Raw genomic sequence first — 20,049 nt, 5'->3', positions numbered from 1 at the left:
TTTTTTTTGGATACAGAGTCTCACTCTGTCACCAACGCTGGAGTGTAGTGGCATGATCACAGCTCACTGCAGCCTCCAACTCCTGGGCTTAAGCAATCCTCCCACCTCAGGCTCCCAAGAAGCTGGGACTACAGGTGTGCACTACCACACCTGGCTAATATTTTGTAGAAATGGAATCTTGTTATGTTTACAAGGCTGGTCTTAAACTCCTGGCCTCATGTGATCCTCCTGCCTCAGCCTCCCAAAGTGCTGGGATTACAGACATGAGCGACCATGCCTGACTTATCTCTCTACCCTTAAGGCTGAACAGTTAAGCTGGGTTAAATGTCCTCTCTTAAAGTCTGACCACACAATGAAATCAGGAGGAGGTAGGCCCTTACTGGGCTATTATTCTCAACCTTGGCTGTACGTTGGAATCACCTGGCAGCTTTTAAAAATGCTGACACCTCGATATTCTGATTATGTGGTTTAGATGTAGCCTGGCCTGCAGGATTTATAAAAGCTCCTTAGGTCATTCTAATATATAGCCAAGGTTGAGAACCATTGACCTAAGGACATTCTCCATGTCATGATTTGCCAGAGTTCTGTATTAGGGGTTTTCGGGTTCTTCCTCAGCGACTGATGCAAAATATCCTATTTTGCTGTTGTCTGGGTTTGTTAGTTCCCTTATCAAAAGCTCCAGGGAGAAGAGGGATGAGTGGTAAGTTTAGGTATCCAAATCTGATGCCAAACAGTTACCCTTGGTGTTCTGTAAAAATCTCTAAATGAACACTTACGTATCAGGAGAAATCAGTGTCCTGAAAGTTCCAGAACTATGCACAGCACTACATCCTTGCAGCAGTACAGTGAAATCATGATGTCATCCTTTAGACAGTCTGTGACCAACTGATGCACAGCAGGCGCCTAATTTTGAAGGGTCGGGAAATGCCAGGAGTCTTATCCAGGTGGTACTTACTTCTGGGAATCTTGCTGGGGTAAATCTTCTGGCATGGTTTATATTCATCCGGAGGGGGAAAGTCTTCCACAGAATGGAACGTGAATTTAGACTCAAAGTCATCTGCACACATGTTAAATGGAAAGAGTTACTCAGGTTACTGTCATGACCCAAGTTTTGATCATTTCCAGGAGCACAGAGATTACTCTGACTGCATCCACCATTTTCTGTTTGCCTGCTCAGTGCAAGGATTTTAACGACAGGGCCATTCTCCCTGAGACATCCATTCACCTCTCAAGTTTTACTGGTTGGTTAGGATGGAGGGAAGCAGGAAGAGGGAAATCCAGTCACTCCCTGTCACCCACCCAAACATACTCCAACCAATAACACCTTAAGGAAGCTGCTAAAGGGGTGGAAGTGGCACGGAGCTCTCCAGGGTCCAGAATCAGAGGTGGGGACCCTCGTGCCAACAAGGAACTGGCAAAGCCCCAGCAGTCACCTGAGAAACTCCTGGGAGGTTTTTGAGGGAAGGGAGAAGTGGGTAGAATGACTGGGGAATGGAGGAGCATGGCCTGTGTCTAGGGCGGGACCTGAGCTACACAAAGCAAACAGCTTCTGCTCTGAGATCTGTTGGCAGGAGGGGAGGCTCCTGTGACCCTTTCATGGGCTGAGCCCCTGCTTTGTGATCTGGGCCTCTGTCGGACACTAGCCCAGCACACACAAGGGATCCAAAGATTCCATGGCCTCACATCTGACCCCAGGTGACTTTCCTTCCTACCTCCATACTTGTACTCGAAATGTCCCTCTGCCTGGTGGGCCTTCTATGTATTCTTTCTCTTTATGCCTATCATTCTACTCTTTCAGGCTTATGCATTGATTTCTCCATAGACACGCAGACACACACACACGCACATGCACATGCACGCACGCACGCGCACACACACACACACAGTTTAAATGCTGCTTCTCTTCCCTTTCTCTAATCTGAATTAGAAGGCTAGAGAGTAGGCCTCGAAACTATGCAGAAAGCCTTGAAAGGAACCCTATTTAACAGAACCTGTGGGCTGGCTGGTGCTGGAGTGAGCCCGTGTTCATGAAAGAAGCATGCACCCTGAGATGGCAGCACTGTGGCCAGCAAACTCCCTCTCCAGAGGTTGGGAGAATCACATTCCTACCGGCAGCCAAGCCGGCAGAGGGTGCACCCCACTTACCGATGATGTGCAGGCTTCCATTTCGCAGCTGACCTCCAGACTGCTGCGTCGGGGTCCAGGCTGTGGCCTGCTGGCTCTTGCTTGAAAGCTCTGTGGTAGGTGATCTCGCAGGGGGTGCTGGAGGTGGATTTAGCTTTCCCCCACCGGCCCCTTACAGAGAAGATGATGGTGTATTCAGACACACGGATGGGAACGGTGGATGCTATAACTTTATGTGAGATGTTAGGCATTTCCATCTTCAGATCTAATGTGATATAGTGAGTAAAAGGGCAACCTCTGGAGCCAACCTGCTTGGCACCGAATTGCAGTTCTCCCACTGGGATAAGTAACATAGCCTCTTTGTGTTTTAGTTTCCTCATCTGTAAGATGGGAGTAGTAATAGTACACCCACTCCCCAGGGTTACTGAGAAGATTCAATGAGTTGAATTTAAGTTGAGTGGCATGTAGTAAGTCCTCAATAAATGTTAGCTGCTGCAATAATATTAATGATGGTGATAACCTTCATCATCGGGTACAGCCCAAAGCAGGGGAATCACTGGAGAGTGGTAAGAACAGGAAGGGCTCTCTGTAGAAGAGGCCCAGAGGGAGGCTTGAAGAGGGAGCGGTCAGGGGCTTGCTTTGCCCCTGTGTCCCTGCTCGCACTGGTTCTCCAGCACTGCAAATGCTCGTTTCTCCTTCTGGTCCACCTAAATCTTACGCGCCCACCAGGGCCTAACTTGAATCCAACCTACTTCCTCCAGCATTCTCTGATCATGCCTGAGAGAGGCTCACTATCTCCTTTGCCAATACTTTCCTGTATGGTTCATCTGGCAACAAAAAATCTGCTATCCTGGCACATCAATGCAGGGGTTCCACTTCTGCTTATTTCTTCAGTGGCACTGCAAACATCACTTTGCTTCTTGAAATGATGACAATAACATTATTACTATCTGTGCTAAGATGTTCACAATTACTACCTCTCTCTTTTCCCCCCAAGTTGGGCTAAAGTAGAAATTGCCCTTATTTTGAACATGGATCAACCAAGTTTCACATCCAAAGATGCAAAGAAGAAGGCCAGATATGTATCCCCATCCTGGCCTGGGGCTCACTACTCTGGAGCAGATGAAGGGGCCCCAGGTGCAGCAGGCATTCTCAGTCACCAGCTGCCATCCTCGCGTCTCATGTCCCTTCAGCATCTGCCTGTCTTCCTTTCTTCCTCCCAACTGCCTTCCTCTCCCTTTCTGGTCTTCCCTTTCTGGGCACAAGGATCTATGAGGAATTTACTTGCTCCCACATGCAGGATAAAAGGACTGCAGCCCCTCTTCTGGGTGAACAGCTGCCCCACTGTGTAGTAAGGAAATAATGCTGCTGGAGCTGAAGTTATGTGCAAGCCCTTTATGCAAATATCTCATTTCATATTCCTAATAATCCTATGTGAAAGGTGTTATTAGCAGGCCCATTTGTCAAATAAAAAAAATTCAGTATTAAAAAAAACAAACCCAAGTGCTGTGAGTTTCCACAGGAGTGGGTGGGGAACCCAGGATTTGAACTCTTAGCCCTCTGAATCAAAAGCCTTGTTTTTGTTGGCCAGGCGCAGTGGCTCACACGTAATCCCAGCACCTTGGGAGGCCAAGGTGGGCTGATCGCTTGAAGTCAGGAGTTCGAGACCAGCCTGGCCAACATGGTGAAACTCTGTCTCTACTAAAAATACAAAAACTAGCCAGGCGTGGTGGTGCACGCCTGTAACCCTAGCTACTCGGAAGGTTGAGGCATGAGAATCACTTGAACCTGGGAGGTGAAGGTTGCAGTGAGCTGAGATCCTGCCACTGCACTCCAGCCTGGATGGCAGAGTGAAACTGTGTCTCAAAAAAAAAAAAAAAAAAAAGCTTTGTTTTTTTTTCATCACATCATAAACATTTGAAAATAAATATCAAAAGGGGCTTATGAGTACAAATGCTGGCCCTCATGGTGACCAGTCAATTGAAAAGAGAATGATTAAAATCTTACCTCTTGTAATCAAGAGGCTTAAAAATATCCTTGCTCTTTGCACCAGGAATTCCCTTTAAGAAACCAATACTTTTAGAAAAATATCAAAAATGTGGACTAAAATTTCTACGAAAGTATTTCTTGCAATATTATGCATAATAACAAAAAATGGAATCAACTTAGATATCTAACATGAGGAATATGGAATATACTGATGGTCATTCTTATAAAGACATTTTAACAATTTGATAAAATTGTTTTTAATATAACATTAAATTAAAAATAGAGCACAAAACTGTATGTGAAAGATGGTACTAACCATGTAAACATGTACATATATTCAGAAAAAAGAATTAAAGAAACCTATCCAAATGGCAGTTTTCATCTCTGGGTGATGTTATTATGGGTGATTTAATTACTTAATCTACTTAGAGACAGCAGCATCTGGCTCTGTCATCCAAGCTGGAGGACAATGGCACAGTCAAAGCTCAGCACAGCCTTGAACACCTAGATTCAAACCATCCTCTTGCCTTAGCCTCCCGAGTAGCTAGTACTATAGGTGTCTGCCACCATGCCCACCCAATTTCTTATTTTTATTTTCTGTAGAGATGGGGTTTCGCTATGTTACCCAGGCTGGCCTATAACTCCTGACCTCAAGCCATCTTCATGCATGGGCCTCCCAAAGCAGTGGGATTACGGGTGTGAGCCATCCGTACCTGGTCAATTTCAATTTCCTTCTATTTGCTCTGCAACAAGCTTGCATTATTTTTAATTTAAGAAAATACTTTTAAGAAGCTTTCTGCATCGAAATATTTTCTAAAAGACACAGGAATATGTGTGTTGTGGTGTGCATGTGGATGTGTGTTATGAGTGTGCATATGTTTGAGTGTGTCTGCATGCGTGGATGTGGGTGTGTCTGTGGACGTGTGGAGGCACTTCCCATTCACAGGGGCACTAAAACTGAAGGAAGCCTCCTACTAGAGGGACCAAGGAAAGCAGCCATGGGGCATGCACACTCAATTCAAATAATCTGTGCTGCATATGTGAAGGAATCATTTTTAATATTTGGCTCAAAATACAGGCCCTCAGTTTTCTTGAGTCAGCTGGAGAACCTGCGAAAACTAAGGCAGAGTGGGAATCCAGTTTACTGAGGGCCGGTGAAGATTCTGGCTGGGAGCCAGACGGGAAAACGCGGGCAAATATAAAAGGAGGCCTGGTTCTGGAAACAAGCCACACTCACGCCCTCTCCACCTCAGGGAGGAGATCTGGAGTTGGAGGATGGTAGTAAGAATAAATAATCCCTCTCAAGCTAACTGTTGCCAGGCCCTGTTCCAAGCACCTCCAACCTAAGAACTCACTTAATCCTTAATAACAAGCCCAGGAGATAGCAACTATTGCTATCTATCCCCATTTTACAGATGAAGAGAAGGGAGAACAGAGAGGCCAAGTGGTTGCCCAGGGCCACAGAGCTAGTAAGGGCAGGAGATCAAGACCAAGATCCTTTGCTTACAGGCAGCACGATTTTGGGCAAATCTCTCTGCCTCCCTCACTGGTGTCCATCTCTGAAATGAATACCTCCAATAATAAAGTCCTGTGCAACGACAAGATTTTATTGGGCTCCACCAGGGGCAATGGGCCAGGCAGCGCTCCTTACCTGGTCGGCCGTGCCTCTTCTTCTGCAGGAACGCCTGGGAGCCCGGAGGGGCAGGCGGGGCGGGCAAGGCCTGCGCACTGACCTTCTGCGGTGGGGCTGGAAGCTGGGGGATTTGGGGGGTAGCGGGGGTGGGGTTTCACTGCTGTTATTAGCTCCTGGCAAAGGGGGCGCGGGCAAAGAAGCCCTCGGGGAGCACGAAGCATAAGTGGGTAGCGGGGGCGGCGGGGGTGGCGGGGCTGGAGGCTCCTGCACATCTTGCGCAGGGCTGGCGGGCTCCGCTTTGAGCCGGGGATACCCGAAAGGTGGGAGGAGAGGGAGTGGGGGCGGGATGGGCGGGAGGTGCAAGGGAGCTAGCTGAGGCTTCACTGCCTTGTCACTAAGAACCGAGGCCGGGGGCAGCGGGGGTGGCGTTGGGGGAGGTGGCGGAGGTGGAGGTGGTGGCGCACAGGGCACAGGGGGTGCAACCACCGGAAGGTTCCCTTTGGTCAGTGGGCCAGGTGGGGTCACAAGCGGAGTTTTGATGGGGGAGGAAGAGGGAAGGGGCGGGGGTAAGGGTGGCGGCGGAGGGGGTGGGGTGGGAGGGGGCGGGGCAGGCACGTTGGGGCGAGGCGGGGCTGTTCTGGCAGCGCCATGCGCCTCGGAGGTATTGCCTAGCCTGGGAGAGGCAGGCGGGATAAGCGGGCCGCTGATGGTTTTGTTGGGAAGCCTGGGAGAGGGCGCGCGGGAGCCAGGGCCCTGCCCTGTCTTGCCACCTGGAAGTGAAACAGACTATGGGTTAGCTCGGCAATAAAGAAGGAGAAAGCCCCTGCAGGTAGGCGGCACTCAGGACACCCAAGCCTGCCCGCGGTGAGCTGCACTATAGACCACTTTTTCTGCACGTGTCCACTGAGAGGCCTCAGGTGCCGCAGTCACACAGAAGGACCAACTGGACCAGCTCCAAGGTCCTTGCCAGCATTAATGACAAGCCCAGGTCAGGCCTCCCGCCCTCCTATCCATGCCACCTCTGCTGTCATCTGCCTTGGGCCCCTAGTATCCAAGCCGAGGGTCAGGACTGCCCAGGTGTCTTTTGCCCTCCCTAATCGAGGCCACACTCACACTCATTCACTGACACCTGCTAGGTCCATCAGCCCTTATGCTCTAATTTGGACCCTCAGGTGTACCAACCAGCACTCCTGGCTAGGGAGATTTTCTTCACTCCCAGCATTCTGTGAACAATGACTTTTTTCGTTTCTGTGTTGAGAGCAGAAAATTCATGATTCCCTGAATACATAAGATAAGACTGGAGGGAGACATTTGCCCTTGACAACCCAGGTCCAATGACCTTGAACCTCGCAGTTCTATGGCCTCTGAAAGTTCAAAACCTCCTTTCCGAAAGACTTACGCTAATTCCCAAGGGTTTTGGCTTTCTCACTCTATAGATCCTTCATTGCATCTGCCCCAGCTTGAAATTCAATTCCTCTTTTAAATTCAACAACAACGATTTGCTCTTGTAAGCATTTGCGTTTGCTTCTCATGGAAGACTCTGGTGGAGCATGTCCCCAGGAGGGGCCTCTATACTCTGCACAATCTTGCACCATTTTGCTAGTTCTCACCCTTTTTCGTTCTGCCTCTGTCTAGTAAGAAAAAGTTCCTCTCGCTGTTTACTGCCTTGAAGTTCTGCAATTACTGCTTAGAGATGTCCTTGGAGTATCACTGTCTACTCAGGAAGCAGATTAAAATATTTCTTCCAGATTTAGTGCTCTTTTTATAAGAATTCTGGGGAGTATGTTTTCCCCTATATTTTATAATCACCATGACAACATGTGGACAACACTTGAAAAATGATGTTTTCTCACACCCACTACTTCCTGGGTGCTGCAGCATGGGACCTGCAGCTTTCATTTCAGATTAGAAACCCCAGCATCTGTTGGGGGTTCTGATCTTTGCAGTACTTGAGTCTCCTGTGTGTTTACCTCAATCAGGTGCTAAGTCATACATTTAAAGTACTGGATCTCAAAAGCCAGGCCCATCAAAGCACGGCCTAGCAGAGGTGACTCAGGGGAAGCTAAGTAGGCAAGACCTTGGTATCTGGCTTTCCAAATATGAGCCCTTCTGGCTATAATGTGACAGTCACCTAGACCATAATATTCCAACCACATTATGGAATGGCTGTTCTTAAGGTAGGGTGAGGATGGTATTAGCAAGTGTCAGCTCAGGCATTCCTGCCTAGAAGCTCTCAAACCTGTTTTCATATAATACATAAAGATGACGAGGAGAACCTAGGCAGCTGCCTAAACAAGGCAGAGCCTACCTACATGCCCAGTGGCTGAATGAAATTGAAAGGGATAATAAAAGTTTGCAAAACAGAGCAAAGCCTACCCTTAAATAGCCTATCCAAACCTTATAAGTAACCAAGGACACCATGTCTCAAAGATTCAAGAACCCTTAAAGTGAGTCAGTTAAAAGTAGGGGATCCTGTGCTGATGAAGCCACCAACCACATGAGAAATGTGGGCATACTCATTTTTATCCTAACATGCGCAGCAGAAACGAGGGCGGGCAAATCCCTGCCCAGCTTCTATTCATGCCCCTCAGGGAGAAAGGTGAGACTGCAGGGGAGAGAGGAGCTGATGGTGTAAGTGCAGGCAAGTGGAGGAGGCAGGCCTGGACCGACAGAGAGCTCCGAGAGAGTTGAGGGAAGTAAGGGAGGAGGCTGTCCTTTACAATGGAAATGCGAGCCCTAGAAATCCAAAGAAAACGCAAAGGAGGCCAGGAGGTGGCGGAAAGGCCAGCTTGAGGGCATCAGGGATGCTGTGCCCATAGGAAAGGATTCAGCTTTTATAACCTGCAGGTTTATCAAAAGATGAAATATTTCTTCTTCCTCAAATCTGAATGTTTTCCAGAAGACCCTGGAAGTCTCATGACATATTCTATTCAACCCAGAAATAATGTTTACTCATCATATCTTATTGTAATTCTCACTCCCTTGGAGCTCTAAGTTGGGGCTGCATTATGACTCCAGGGTCCCTAGGCACTTTTGCCTTTGTGGGCCTCTTCTCCATTAAAAATATACTTATATTCATGACTGCATTGGTACAAAGACAAATACATTCTTTGACCCTAAAAGGTCACATATTTTCTTCTGATTTTAAAAGAAATTTAAATATTTTCATGAGTCCCTAGAAGTACCATGAGCCCATGACACTGTGCTGTGGTCCTTATTGAATGTCAGCCACCACACTACCATTCACACACGCTAGTCAGCAAGTATTTACTGAGCACCTGCCATGCACCAGGCATTTCTATGGCAGTGAACAAAACATAGTCCCTGCCTTCATGGAGCTTAGCTTTAGATGGATAAGACAGACAATAAACAGATAAACCAGTGAATACATGATATGTCAGATGGTGCTAAGTAATACAAGAAAAGTAAATTAAGGAAAAGGAGATATAGAATGAAAGGATGGGACTGGACCTTTATATGGGATGATAAGTGAAGACCTCACGGACACTTTGATCAGCTGCCACCTGAGGAGAGACCTGCAGGAAGGGAGAGACTGAGCCACATGGACACCTGCAGATGAGACTTTCAGGCCAAGGGAGAGTCAGTGCAAGCGCCCAGTAGCAGCAACATGTTGGTGTGTGAAGAGCAGCAAGGAGAACAGCGTGAGTGGAGGGGATGGCATGAACCACCAAGAAAGGTAGGCCAGAAGCTCAGAGAGGGAGCAAAGGCTCAAGTCCCTTCCTCTGATGAGAAGGGGGCTGCCGGGAAAGGGCTGGGAGCAGGGAGCCATGGCCTGCCTTGCCCTGACATGGTACCTGGTCCATGTGTTTATCTGGTGGCTTTCTCCTTGAGTTTCCATCCTGAAACAGGCATCATTAGTCACTTCCTTATGGACCTCCATCTCTAAAGAGATAAATTCTTGTCTTCCCTATTACAGTGGCTCAAACTTCTGACACTTATGTCCCACTGGAGACAAGCAGACCAGTAGGACTCCTGCTGGCTATTTTTGGCTGCTTCCTATGAAAACCTGACTGGGGCCCATTTCTCCCCATCTTCTCTGAAGAGAAACTGGTGGAAGCCTTCTATTCCAAAGGATATTTGTTTGATAGCACTCAGAAATTTTGAAAAAGAAGAGGGCACTGAAGAATATCCGCTGTCTTTATTGAGGAAGACCTTGTGCTCTACCTTTCCTGCTAACCCCTCAGCAAAAACGACGAAATGAACATGGCCCTTGAGAAGGTTCAAGTTGGATCTCAAAATATCCTAGCGTCTTTTTCTTTGCTGGACTTTTATTAGTGAGTGAGGCAGCATAAGCATCCCATAACATTAAACAGTCACAGAGGCCATTAAAAAAGTTAGCAAAGTCACATAATGGAACATCCAGTACCAGGAATGTTTGGGCCTTTGTATTTCCTGTATTTATGGTATTCCTGGAGTTTATTCAGCTTGGTGGTTAAAGAGAACAAGAATAGGAAAAACAGGTTTGTTTGTTTTTTTTCTCAGAGTAAATTTGTATTTGTTCAATTTTAATGCAATACTTTCAAAACCTCTGATGCCCACTGAAACAAAAATCACTGAGGTAGACTGATTACAGACACGACCTTCATTACCCACTTATACTTGATTCCATAATCTTTGAAATATGATTTTACAGTTCCTCACATCAAGAGGCAAAGTCTATTTCTCCATCCTTGTGACTTGTTTTGGCTAAGAGAATGTGATAGGAAGTGATACTTCTTAGACTTCCAAGTTACATCCTAGTAATACTTCCAAGACTAAGCCTCAAGAGGCTTTATTTATACTTCTGTCTTCTCTCTTGGAACCCTGCTGCTGGCATGAAAACGAGGCCCGGACAGCCTGCTGGATACTGAGAGACCATGTGGATAGAGGTGAGTCAGGCGAGTGGGTATAGCTGAGGCCCCAGAGGTTGGAAAAATATGAGAAATATAAGATTAGCAAAGCTACCGACACGACCTGCAGTTCTTTACAGATGCAAGAGGGAGTCCAGCCGAGACTACTCTAAGCTGCTAACCCACAGCATTGTAGGCTAAAAAACGATTGTTTAAAGCTTTTAAGTTTTAGGGTGTTTTGTTACACAGCAGTACCTAACTGATATGAAGACTGAATCATTACAACTCATGCATTGCTAGTGCATCCACAGTGATGTCACTATGAAGTTCTATTACAATTTAGACCTTCTGTCGATATACACCTTGCAGTCTGGGCTACCATCACGCCATCCCTAAGTATTACACATTATTACAAGTCATTTTTCAACTATTACAATGGAATAATTTAAACAGGATGATGATGTAAAAGATTTCTCAAGAACCATTTTGTACTTTGGAAGTTTCCAGTGCTTAAGGTCCCAAGAACATGATCTTCTACTCTATCATGACTGTTCAGTAAAACCATTGTTGCTTACTGGCATGTGTAGATTGCCCAGATGGTTCCACAAGTTAAGGAGATACAGACCACAAGGGAGCCAGAATGAATTCTTCCTTACCTGCTACATCCCGCTGACCTGCTGGTCGCAATACAGGAAAGCCACCAGCAAACAGATCTCCCAGGGTGGGAGGTGTGCTCGCACCTCGTGTGTTTGCAGAACCTCCTCCTTCTTTGTTGGTTCCTTTAGAACCTTTAGAGAGAAGACACAAATAGGCAAGGACTTGAGAGCAGAGCTGAGCAGCCAGGTCTCATTTCAGACCATGGTCTAACACTTGTCTACCACTGCCCTTGTCTGCCTTCCCATTCTCCCACCCACCTCCAATGTCATCCTTTCACTCAGCATCTTCTCCAGGCACCCTCTGCCTTGATACCCTGTAGACTCACATGCCCTGCCCTCTCCAGCCCTACCAAAGAACTAACCATATGTGCCCAACTCCCCTGAAAAGTGACCAAAACAAAAGGACCTGAACACTGCCATTTTGTAGATGCTAACAGAGCAACTGGCAGCACCTTTGAATTAGAAAACCCAAACGTCGTAGATGTAGAGCTGCTCTTATTTTCAACTTGGCTATGGAGGACTAGACAAAGAAAACCCACAGATTTAATTCAGTCAGTCATTGTACTTCTTGTCCACAGAGCACTGACCAGAACAGCAAGCAAGAGGTAAAGCCTGCAACGATTGTGCCTTGGCAGTTTCCTTCCTGTCTCTCCAGCCCTCATGCCCTCAGCCCCTCATGCCTCCCTGAACCTTTTCATCTATGGAACAGAAAGATCATGGGCCCCTGAGGAAAGGTATCACTAACTCCAGCCTTCCAGACATGTGTGATTACCAACTACAGAAAATGAGAAGATACTCAGCTTAGACAAGAATTCCTGGCAGAAAATATTTACAACCAGAAGCTAATATGCACAGAGAAATTAGGGCACAGTGCCCACTGGTGGAGGAAAGTGGCCAGATTATTCTGAGTGTTAATATTATACATTACTTACTCATGAGAATGATTAGGAAGTGAGTGTTTCGATGAAATTGATTTACCTGTTAATTAGCCTTAACCAATTTGATCATGGGTTTAACCAGAAGCTAATTTTTAATGTACTCCATGTTGAAAATATTTCTTTAAAAATTTGTCTATCCTGTGTGTTGACATTTATAATTACAGATAGGAGATACAATTATATTTTTAGGACTATCTTTAAGAATTACCATCATGCATATCATAGCAGAACATAGGAAGACATAATAACACCTTACGTTACAGGGTGAATATCCCTTATCCAAAATGCTTGGGACCAAGTATTTCAGATTTTTTTTTTTGAAATATTTACATATTCATAATGTGATATCTTGGGGAATGGGACCCAAGTCTAAACATGAAATTTATTTGTTTCATATATACCTTTACACATAGCCTGAAGGCAATTTCATGCAATGTTTTAAAATAATTTTGTGCATAAAACAAAGCTTGCATTCATGGAGCCATCAGAAAGCAAAGGTGTCACCATCTTATCCTCCCAAGTTGTCAGTCTGTGGTTTGTCCATCACCATCATTCCTGACACTGACTTTCTATGCTACCAATAAGCAATCATTTTCCTACACTTCTTCACACATAAGAACTTAGCAGTTAAAAATATGGCATACCATTAACATAGCAAAGAAATAATGTGTTCAAGGTAACTAAGCAACACAATCACCAGAATACCCAGATCAGCTGTTAGACATGTTACAGCAGCAACAAACAAAGGCAGGCTTTCAGTCTCCTGCAATGCTGTGTTGATTAAAGGTTACTGTACACTGGATCTCATTGTTTCAGGTGAGAAGAAACATCAGACACCACTGAGAGACCAGGAAGTAGGTCCTCTAGATTTGAGGAAGCATTCTGCTAGCTGTCTTTTAAAAATGTTTCCTCCAGAGTCATCTGCCTCATTAAAAATGGTTTTTGTCTCAGAAGCCTCTCTGATTTTGTAAACTGACATGAGTTCTTGTTCTCTTATGAATGTACGCCGCTCTTGTCCTTCAATAAACCCATCATACATTTCCACCATGTCACCTGGAGGCACATTTTCTTCAGGGTTAACAACGTCATCTTCATCATCCATGTGAGGCATCATGTCGACATTCAAAAAGTTTCAGATTTGGGATTTTTGGATTAGGGATGCTCGACCTGTACTAAAAAGTTCTGCATATATTATTTCAACTTCCAACAATCTTGACCAAGACAAAAAAGGAGCCAGGTATTGTCTCCCCGTTTCACAGATGACCAAACAGCCTCAAAGAGGCTCCCAGATTTGTCTGGTTGCAGAACCAGAACTCAGTGTGGGTCATCTGACCTGAGCACAGGACTCAATTTACTCTGTCACATTCTAGCAGACAGTAAGCTTCAGTCATATCCTCTGAAACAGAATTCTTAATACATCTTTCTCCTTGTGAAAAGTGAAGCAAAAATTTTGCATTTTTAAAAAAATGTTGAGCCCTTCACTTTCTATCACTGAGTTTAATGACCACGTTGACACAGGGTGAGTGATCTTTAAATGTTACACTACAAAGAATACACAAAACATGGTGTGTCCATATAATTAAACATTCAATGATAAAAGGAGTGAAGTACTGATACATGCTCCAACATCTATGAAGCTTGAAAACATTATGCTAAGTGAAGGAAGCCAGCCACGAAAGGCCATGTATTGTATGATTCCATTTCTTTGAAATATCAGAATAGGCAAGTCCAGAGAGACAGAAAGTAGATTAGGTTGGCAAGGGCTGGGGACTAATGGGGAATGACTTACTAATATGAGATTTCCTTTAGCGGTGATGTAAATGTTCTGGAACTAGATAGAGGTGATCATTGCAACAACATTGTGAATATAATAATTGGCACCAATTGAACACTTTAAAATGGTTAAAATGATGAATTTTATGTTATGTGTATTTTATCATAATTTTTAAAAAGTTGTCCCATTGCGGAGTTCTTCTTTTTAGCATTTGAAAAGGATGGAAGATATGCTCTAAACCATTTGCAGATTTGGAGCGAAAGCTCTGGTTCTCTCGCCCACTTGGCCTGTCCAATGAGCAGGTCTGAGATGGCTCTGTATGTGTCCTGGGAAGCAGCTGTGGCCCCAGCAGGGGTGTCTGGCTGTGCCTCACATGCCTGTCCTTGGCTCACAGGAGGCCTGGCTGGGCTGCTCACTTACTCTCAATCTGCGGGGCGCTGCGGTCGTTGATCTGCGTGACTTTGCGCAGGCGAGTTCCTTGCTGGATATCAGCCAGCAGCGCACTCCGGCCTTTTGGATCTGCCCTTCGCAAGCTGGAGGTGTCTGTGCTTACCTGTAAGGGAGTAAGAAGGATTTGACTATAATAGCATTTTCAGATAAACAAAATGTCCCATCTGCTGTCAGTTTCTCCTCTTGCAGTTCTCTGTCTTCCCCATCCCATTGCCAAAGCTGATCTCGGATTACCTACGGGAGAGACACTTTTGGGTCCTGCTCACACCTCTTTACCTGGTGACCTAGAAGGGACTCTTTATTTTAGATGACCAGTCCCAAGTGCCTATCTTGTGCACAAGCTCCTGGGGGTCTTAGAGAGCCCTAAATCATAGCCCCTCCTTCCTCTCTCTTACACTCCCCACCCCAGGGCTTCTGTCCATGAGTACCCGGCCCCTGCTCTCAGGTTTTGAATGATCATCCTGCTTGGTGCCCCAGGTCCCCTCCTGGACCAAATCCTTGGCTGATTCCCCACTTGACGATGGGAGCTGCTCCTGTGCCCCGTCATCCCCTGGACTATTCTCCAGAGCAGGACTGAAGTCTTGCTCAGTCCTTAGGTACTCACATCCTCCTTGCTATTGGGTCCTAGGTGGCTCATGCTGGGCCCATTGTGCCTCTTAAGGGAAGCAGATTCATGCTCTAGGAGCTGGCTTTGAATGGGGGATGGTGGCCTTCATGTGATCATGGAGCAGATGGAGAACTGGGGAGCTCAGGGGAAACTGGGACCATAGAGGTCAGAAAGTTGTGGAGAAAGGGAATGCAGAAGATGACAGTAAATGTCTGGTGACTGCCTTCTGTGCCTGGGTGTGTTACATTAGTCCTCACAAAACCTTGTGAGTTTGCCTCATCTTACAGATGAGGAAACCGAGACTAAGAAATCGTCTGTTTGAGGCTGCAGGGCTGGGGTTCAAACCCAGATGAGCTGAATCCCAAAGGTCATGTGCTTTTCACTTTGCAACACCGTGACTACCAAGGACACATGCTCTTTTATTAGGATAAGTGTCTAATGGACTGCTAAATGCTTCATAAATATATTGCAAGAAAAACTTTTGTCCTAATTCTGCAAATAGGTCTGAGATACAGCTGCTTCACTTCAGCTGTAGCTTTAGCTGACATGGTGGAGGTTTCCATGGGTTATTAGAGCCAGGGAACACCAGAAAGAACATTGGGGAGGTTGGTGGCAAATAAAGGAGGGAAGGGGTTGCCCTGGAAGCCACAGCCAGGAGGATTCTCCACAGTAAGAAGGTTCATACCAACCACGTGACCTTAGAAATGGCTGATCATTTCTCAAAGCAAGAAATACTTGTTAGTCCTGCTGTATGGGGATACCATGTATCTTTGGGTTTCAGCTTAAATATCACCAATTCAGAGGCCTTTTCTGACCCAAAATCTAAATAAGGCCATTCACTGTTTTCTCTGAGTGTACCATATTCCTTTTTCCTCTGTCACATTTATCATAGGGTATAAGTTTACATTATCATTGTGGAAAATTTCAATTTGTGATTATGAGTTGAATGTTCATACATCCCAAGGACTCCACATCATGAAAAAAGATTCTGTCTGTTTTGTTCACAAAAATATCCCCAAAGAGTATAATTGGATCTGGCTCAATAACTACTGTATGAACGAATGAATAAATGACTTGAGTGAGTGAGCGAATGAATGAACTAGACCCAGGGTATCAGAGCTGTCTTTGCTCTTAAGGGCATATGCATGCACCAGGCAGAGAGGCATACACTATAGCAAGTTAAGCCACTGTGCAACGCGCAGCACAGGACTGGGCAGCCATGCTGGTTCCCCAGAGAGGAAGGCCACCAAGAGTCCAGAAATGACCATGTTCTTCAGGCTGAGCAGGCTTCAAGGAAGACATGAGACCTTGGAGGGTCCGGGTCCCTGGAGTATAAATAGTATTTATAAATCCTTGCTATTGCCATTTTCTGTTTAAAAAAGGACAAACCAGGTTGGCTGACTGGAAACTCATGGGCTCTCTTGTGTCACAGACTAGAAGCAGAGGCAGTTGTGGTTTTGGCTAAAATGTGCTGAGTCCACATTTTCACTGGTGAACTCCACTGCGTGGGTTATAAACCTTATGCAGGCTTTGAAGGGCATAGGCTTCAAAGTCTGATTCTTGTCGCCTGGAAACAAGCTTTTGAACCCTTAAGAGGGACTTATGAACGATGGTCAACAAGAAAGTGGTGAGCAAGGAGCCTCAATCTTGATTCACTGGAGATTTTATTTATTTATTTATTTATTTATTTATTTATTTATTTATTTTAGAAAGGCAGGGCATTTCCCATACAATATGCTTTTAAAAACTCCATATAAACCAGTAATATCATGAGTTCATTTTAAGCTACAAAATTTTAACATTTTTAAAGTTTCCTCTCATTTTATTTATAAATAATGAATGACAAATTAAGGGACCAAAGAAATATCATGACTGTAGCTAAGAGGGTATGAAAATTTTTGTGTGAATTTGACATTACAACTTCAGGTATGCATCATGGTCAGGGATTTTGGGGAAAAAAAGTGTGCTTTGTAATTTTCCTTCTAGGTATAAAAAGATAACCCACTGAATTATAATAATATTCATGGCCCAACTCAAAGGAGCCTTGGGGAAGGCAAGGGTGAGATTGGTGGGTTATTTGTTTTAAAAAAGCAACTGGAATGATGAGAAAATCCCATCCCTTACTAGCCCTTGGGGATTGGAGGGGAGGGTCATGTCATCTAATTTAGACTGTTTATTACCAAAATGTATCCTCCACTCCTTGACCTTGCCCAGGCCAGGCATTTCAGGTGAGCACTATGAAGAAAGTTGCATGTCCTTAAAATGAAGATTTTAACTTTGGACATTTCTCAATAAGTTCTTGACAATTCTACAGGGCAGATTTGTTAGTAAACATCTTCCAAGTCAGCAGGAGGACATGGCAAGTCACAGTGTGTTTATTTACACGGTGCAGTTCAACCCTGTGGGCTAAATTTAACATTCCCTCTCTGACTTCTCGGCTGTCTTCTGCTCCAGTGTCAGCCCTGATGAACGCCCTGATGATCTCCCGCTAGAGGGCTCTCTCACGTGATCCTTTTTTGTTTATTTGAGACGGAGTCTCTCTCTGTGGCCCAGGCTGGAGTGCAGTGGCGCTATCTCGGCTCACTGCAAGCTCCGCCTCCCGGGTTCACTCCATTCACCTGCCTCAGCCTCCGGAGTTGCTGGGACTACAGGCGCCCGCCACCACGCCCGGCTAACTTTTTGTATTTTTTTAGTAGAGATGGAGTTTCATCGAGCCAGGATGGTCTCGGTCTCCTGACCTTGTGATCCGCCCGCCTCAGTCTCCCAAAGTGCTGGGATTACAGGCGTGAGCCATCGCGCCCGGCCTCACCTGATCTTAATATGGTGTTCGCCAATCCTTTCCTCTCCTGTGAGGCAGGAAGGAATTAACAACTCTGTGGCAAAAGCGACCATATACAGTATATTTAGACTTAATTGGTTTTGCACAAAAGGACATATCCATTTGCATATTGAAGACCACATTCCACAAAGCCAGTCATTTCTACTTCATCTGCAATATTTATTGACAATTCAACCATAATTTGCTGTCTTAAAAAACCTCCTGCCACCCCAAGAATTCTTGTTACTCTGGTTACAGGATGCAGAAACAGGAAAGAAAGGATTTTCAAATAATCACTGAACGTTTCATGTTGCGCAAATCCTGATCATGGGCAACTTCACTAAAAACACAGTCAAGGGAGAGAAAGCCATTCCTGAACACTTTTCCCATGGCAAAACTATGCACCAAAAACTAAAACACACACAGACAAAACAAAACACAAAAGAAACCAACAAAACATTACTTCCAAGTTCACTCTTACTTTGTCTCATTAACATGGTGCTTAAGTAGTGACAATTTGTTGGGTTTCACACAAAGCTTTTGTTGACTCAGTTCTACAGCAAGCTTCAAAAGAGATAGCCCAGAATCCCCAAAAGATGAACCATCATAGAATAGATATGCACCTTAGCTCATCCCCTTGGTTATAAAGGATGAAAGCCTGAAGTGTGCCTGTGAGATTAGAAATACAAAAATTGAACAACAGTCCTAACAAAGCCAAGGATAGAATAAAAAACTAGTGAGGGGCCTTTTCTCTCACCTTGATACATTATAAAAGCCTTCGCATGTCCATTTGTCATTCCAACAAATGAGTCAACTGCCTTATGGCATAGTTTGGGGAAGGGAGATGACAGTCCAGCCCAGATCAAAACTTTGACATACACATCTCCTGCTATTTGTCACCCTGTCACCATATGCCATCCTCACCTTTCCAATACTCGTAATTGTGAAAAATGCTAATAAAAATCTTAGCTGGTCAATTCTAATCTAGTAGGTCATTTCTCTCAACAAGGATCCAAACCCTATCATTTTAATACAATTTCAGCCTTGCAGTCTTCTAAAGGTAGCTTCTCCAATGTGGCCATTAAACCTAAAATTAGTGCTCAGGTTTCCAGGCATACAAGCCTGCTCATCACCCCAGCCCTCAGCCTACCCTGTCTCCTAAAACTTGGGGGCAGACAGACATCAGCAGCCAGGGTATTTGCAGTTCATTACCAAGTCTGAATCCCAAGGACAGCCAGAATGGCAATGTCTCCCTTCTACTGTTGTCATCTTTATGTAGGAGAACACAGAGAACCTGGAATCCAAAAGAGAGACATGAAATATTTGCTTAAAAAACTAACTTTCTCCTGTCAGGTCTGACACAATGTTCCCTGCACCCCATATGTGCATAAGTCAAGTTGTTCTAGAATGAGGTACATTGAGATCTAACAGTTCCAAGTCTCATTTTTAGAAACCCAAATATCCAATTCCAAGCCATGCTCAAAAAGAATGTACCTGCTAACCTTCTTTTCTAAAGCCTGATTTTTTTTTTTTTTTTTTTGAGACGGAGTGTCACTCTGTTGCCCAGATTGGAATGCAGTGGCATGATCTTGGCTCACTGCAACCTCCCCTTCCCGGGTTCAAGTAATTCTTCTGCCTCAGCCTCCGGAGTAGCTGGGATTATAGCAGGTGCATGCCACCACGCCCAGCTAATTTTTGTATTGTTAGTAGAGATGGGGTTTTGCCATGTTGGCCAAGGTCTGATATCTTAAACAATACTGTGTACAGACCTGTGACTGTTACCTGGAGTACAGAACTGATTCACCCTGTGCCCCTTTGCTTCCTTGGAGGTAAAGCAGAATGAGGGGGGTCTTTTGTTGGGGCTATGAGCTATGAGTCTGGTTCTTTTCTTTACATCCATGAAACAAGCCTACCCATCAAGGTTATCTCATCCGCTTTCATGACTTGGTTATTATCTGCGGCTGTCACCTCCTCACTTAGGGATGTAAAGGTCACCTCATACTCATCCCTTTTCCTTATTCTTAACAGCCAGTCCATTGCAAACTCCTGTTGTTTTTCCTGATTTCTCAGAAATCTGTCACCTCTTCTCCATCGCTGCCATGATGTCTTGATGCAGGCATTCATCACCTCTGGATTCCCTTATGTGGTTTTCACATCTCCTTGCCCTCCTCCACACAGCAGTCAGGGTAATCTTTATAAAAGATGTATCA

General features: G+C 45.1%; 1 protein-coding gene across 1 annotated transcript in view; it reads right to left on the bottom strand.

Annotated features, from left to right (window-relative positions):
- The window catches only part of WIPF3 (WAS/WASL interacting protein family member 3), a 60,395-nt gene that overhangs the window by 27,227 nt on the left and 13,119 nt on the right, over positions 1-20,049 (bottom strand). The window contains 6 exon segments of the mRNA XM_033192113.1: positions 956-1,057; positions 2,146-2,295; positions 5,765-5,860; positions 5,863-6,516; positions 11,253-11,384; positions 14,385-14,517. Coding sequence (XP_033048004.1) covers positions 956-1,057; positions 2,146-2,295; positions 5,765-5,860; positions 5,863-6,516; positions 11,253-11,384; positions 14,385-14,517 — 1,267 coding nt within the window.

The sequence above is a fragment of the Trachypithecus francoisi genome, unplaced genomic scaffold, assembly GCF_009764315.1.
Source record: "Trachypithecus francoisi isolate TF-2019V2 unplaced genomic scaffold, Tfra_2.0 Lachesis_group4, whole genome shotgun sequence".
Taxonomy (NCBI): domain Eukaryota; kingdom Metazoa; phylum Chordata; class Mammalia; order Primates; family Cercopithecidae; genus Trachypithecus; species Trachypithecus francoisi.
The sequence above is the reverse complement of the archived record's forward strand: the minus strand, read 5'-3'. Positions and strand labels throughout refer to the sequence as shown.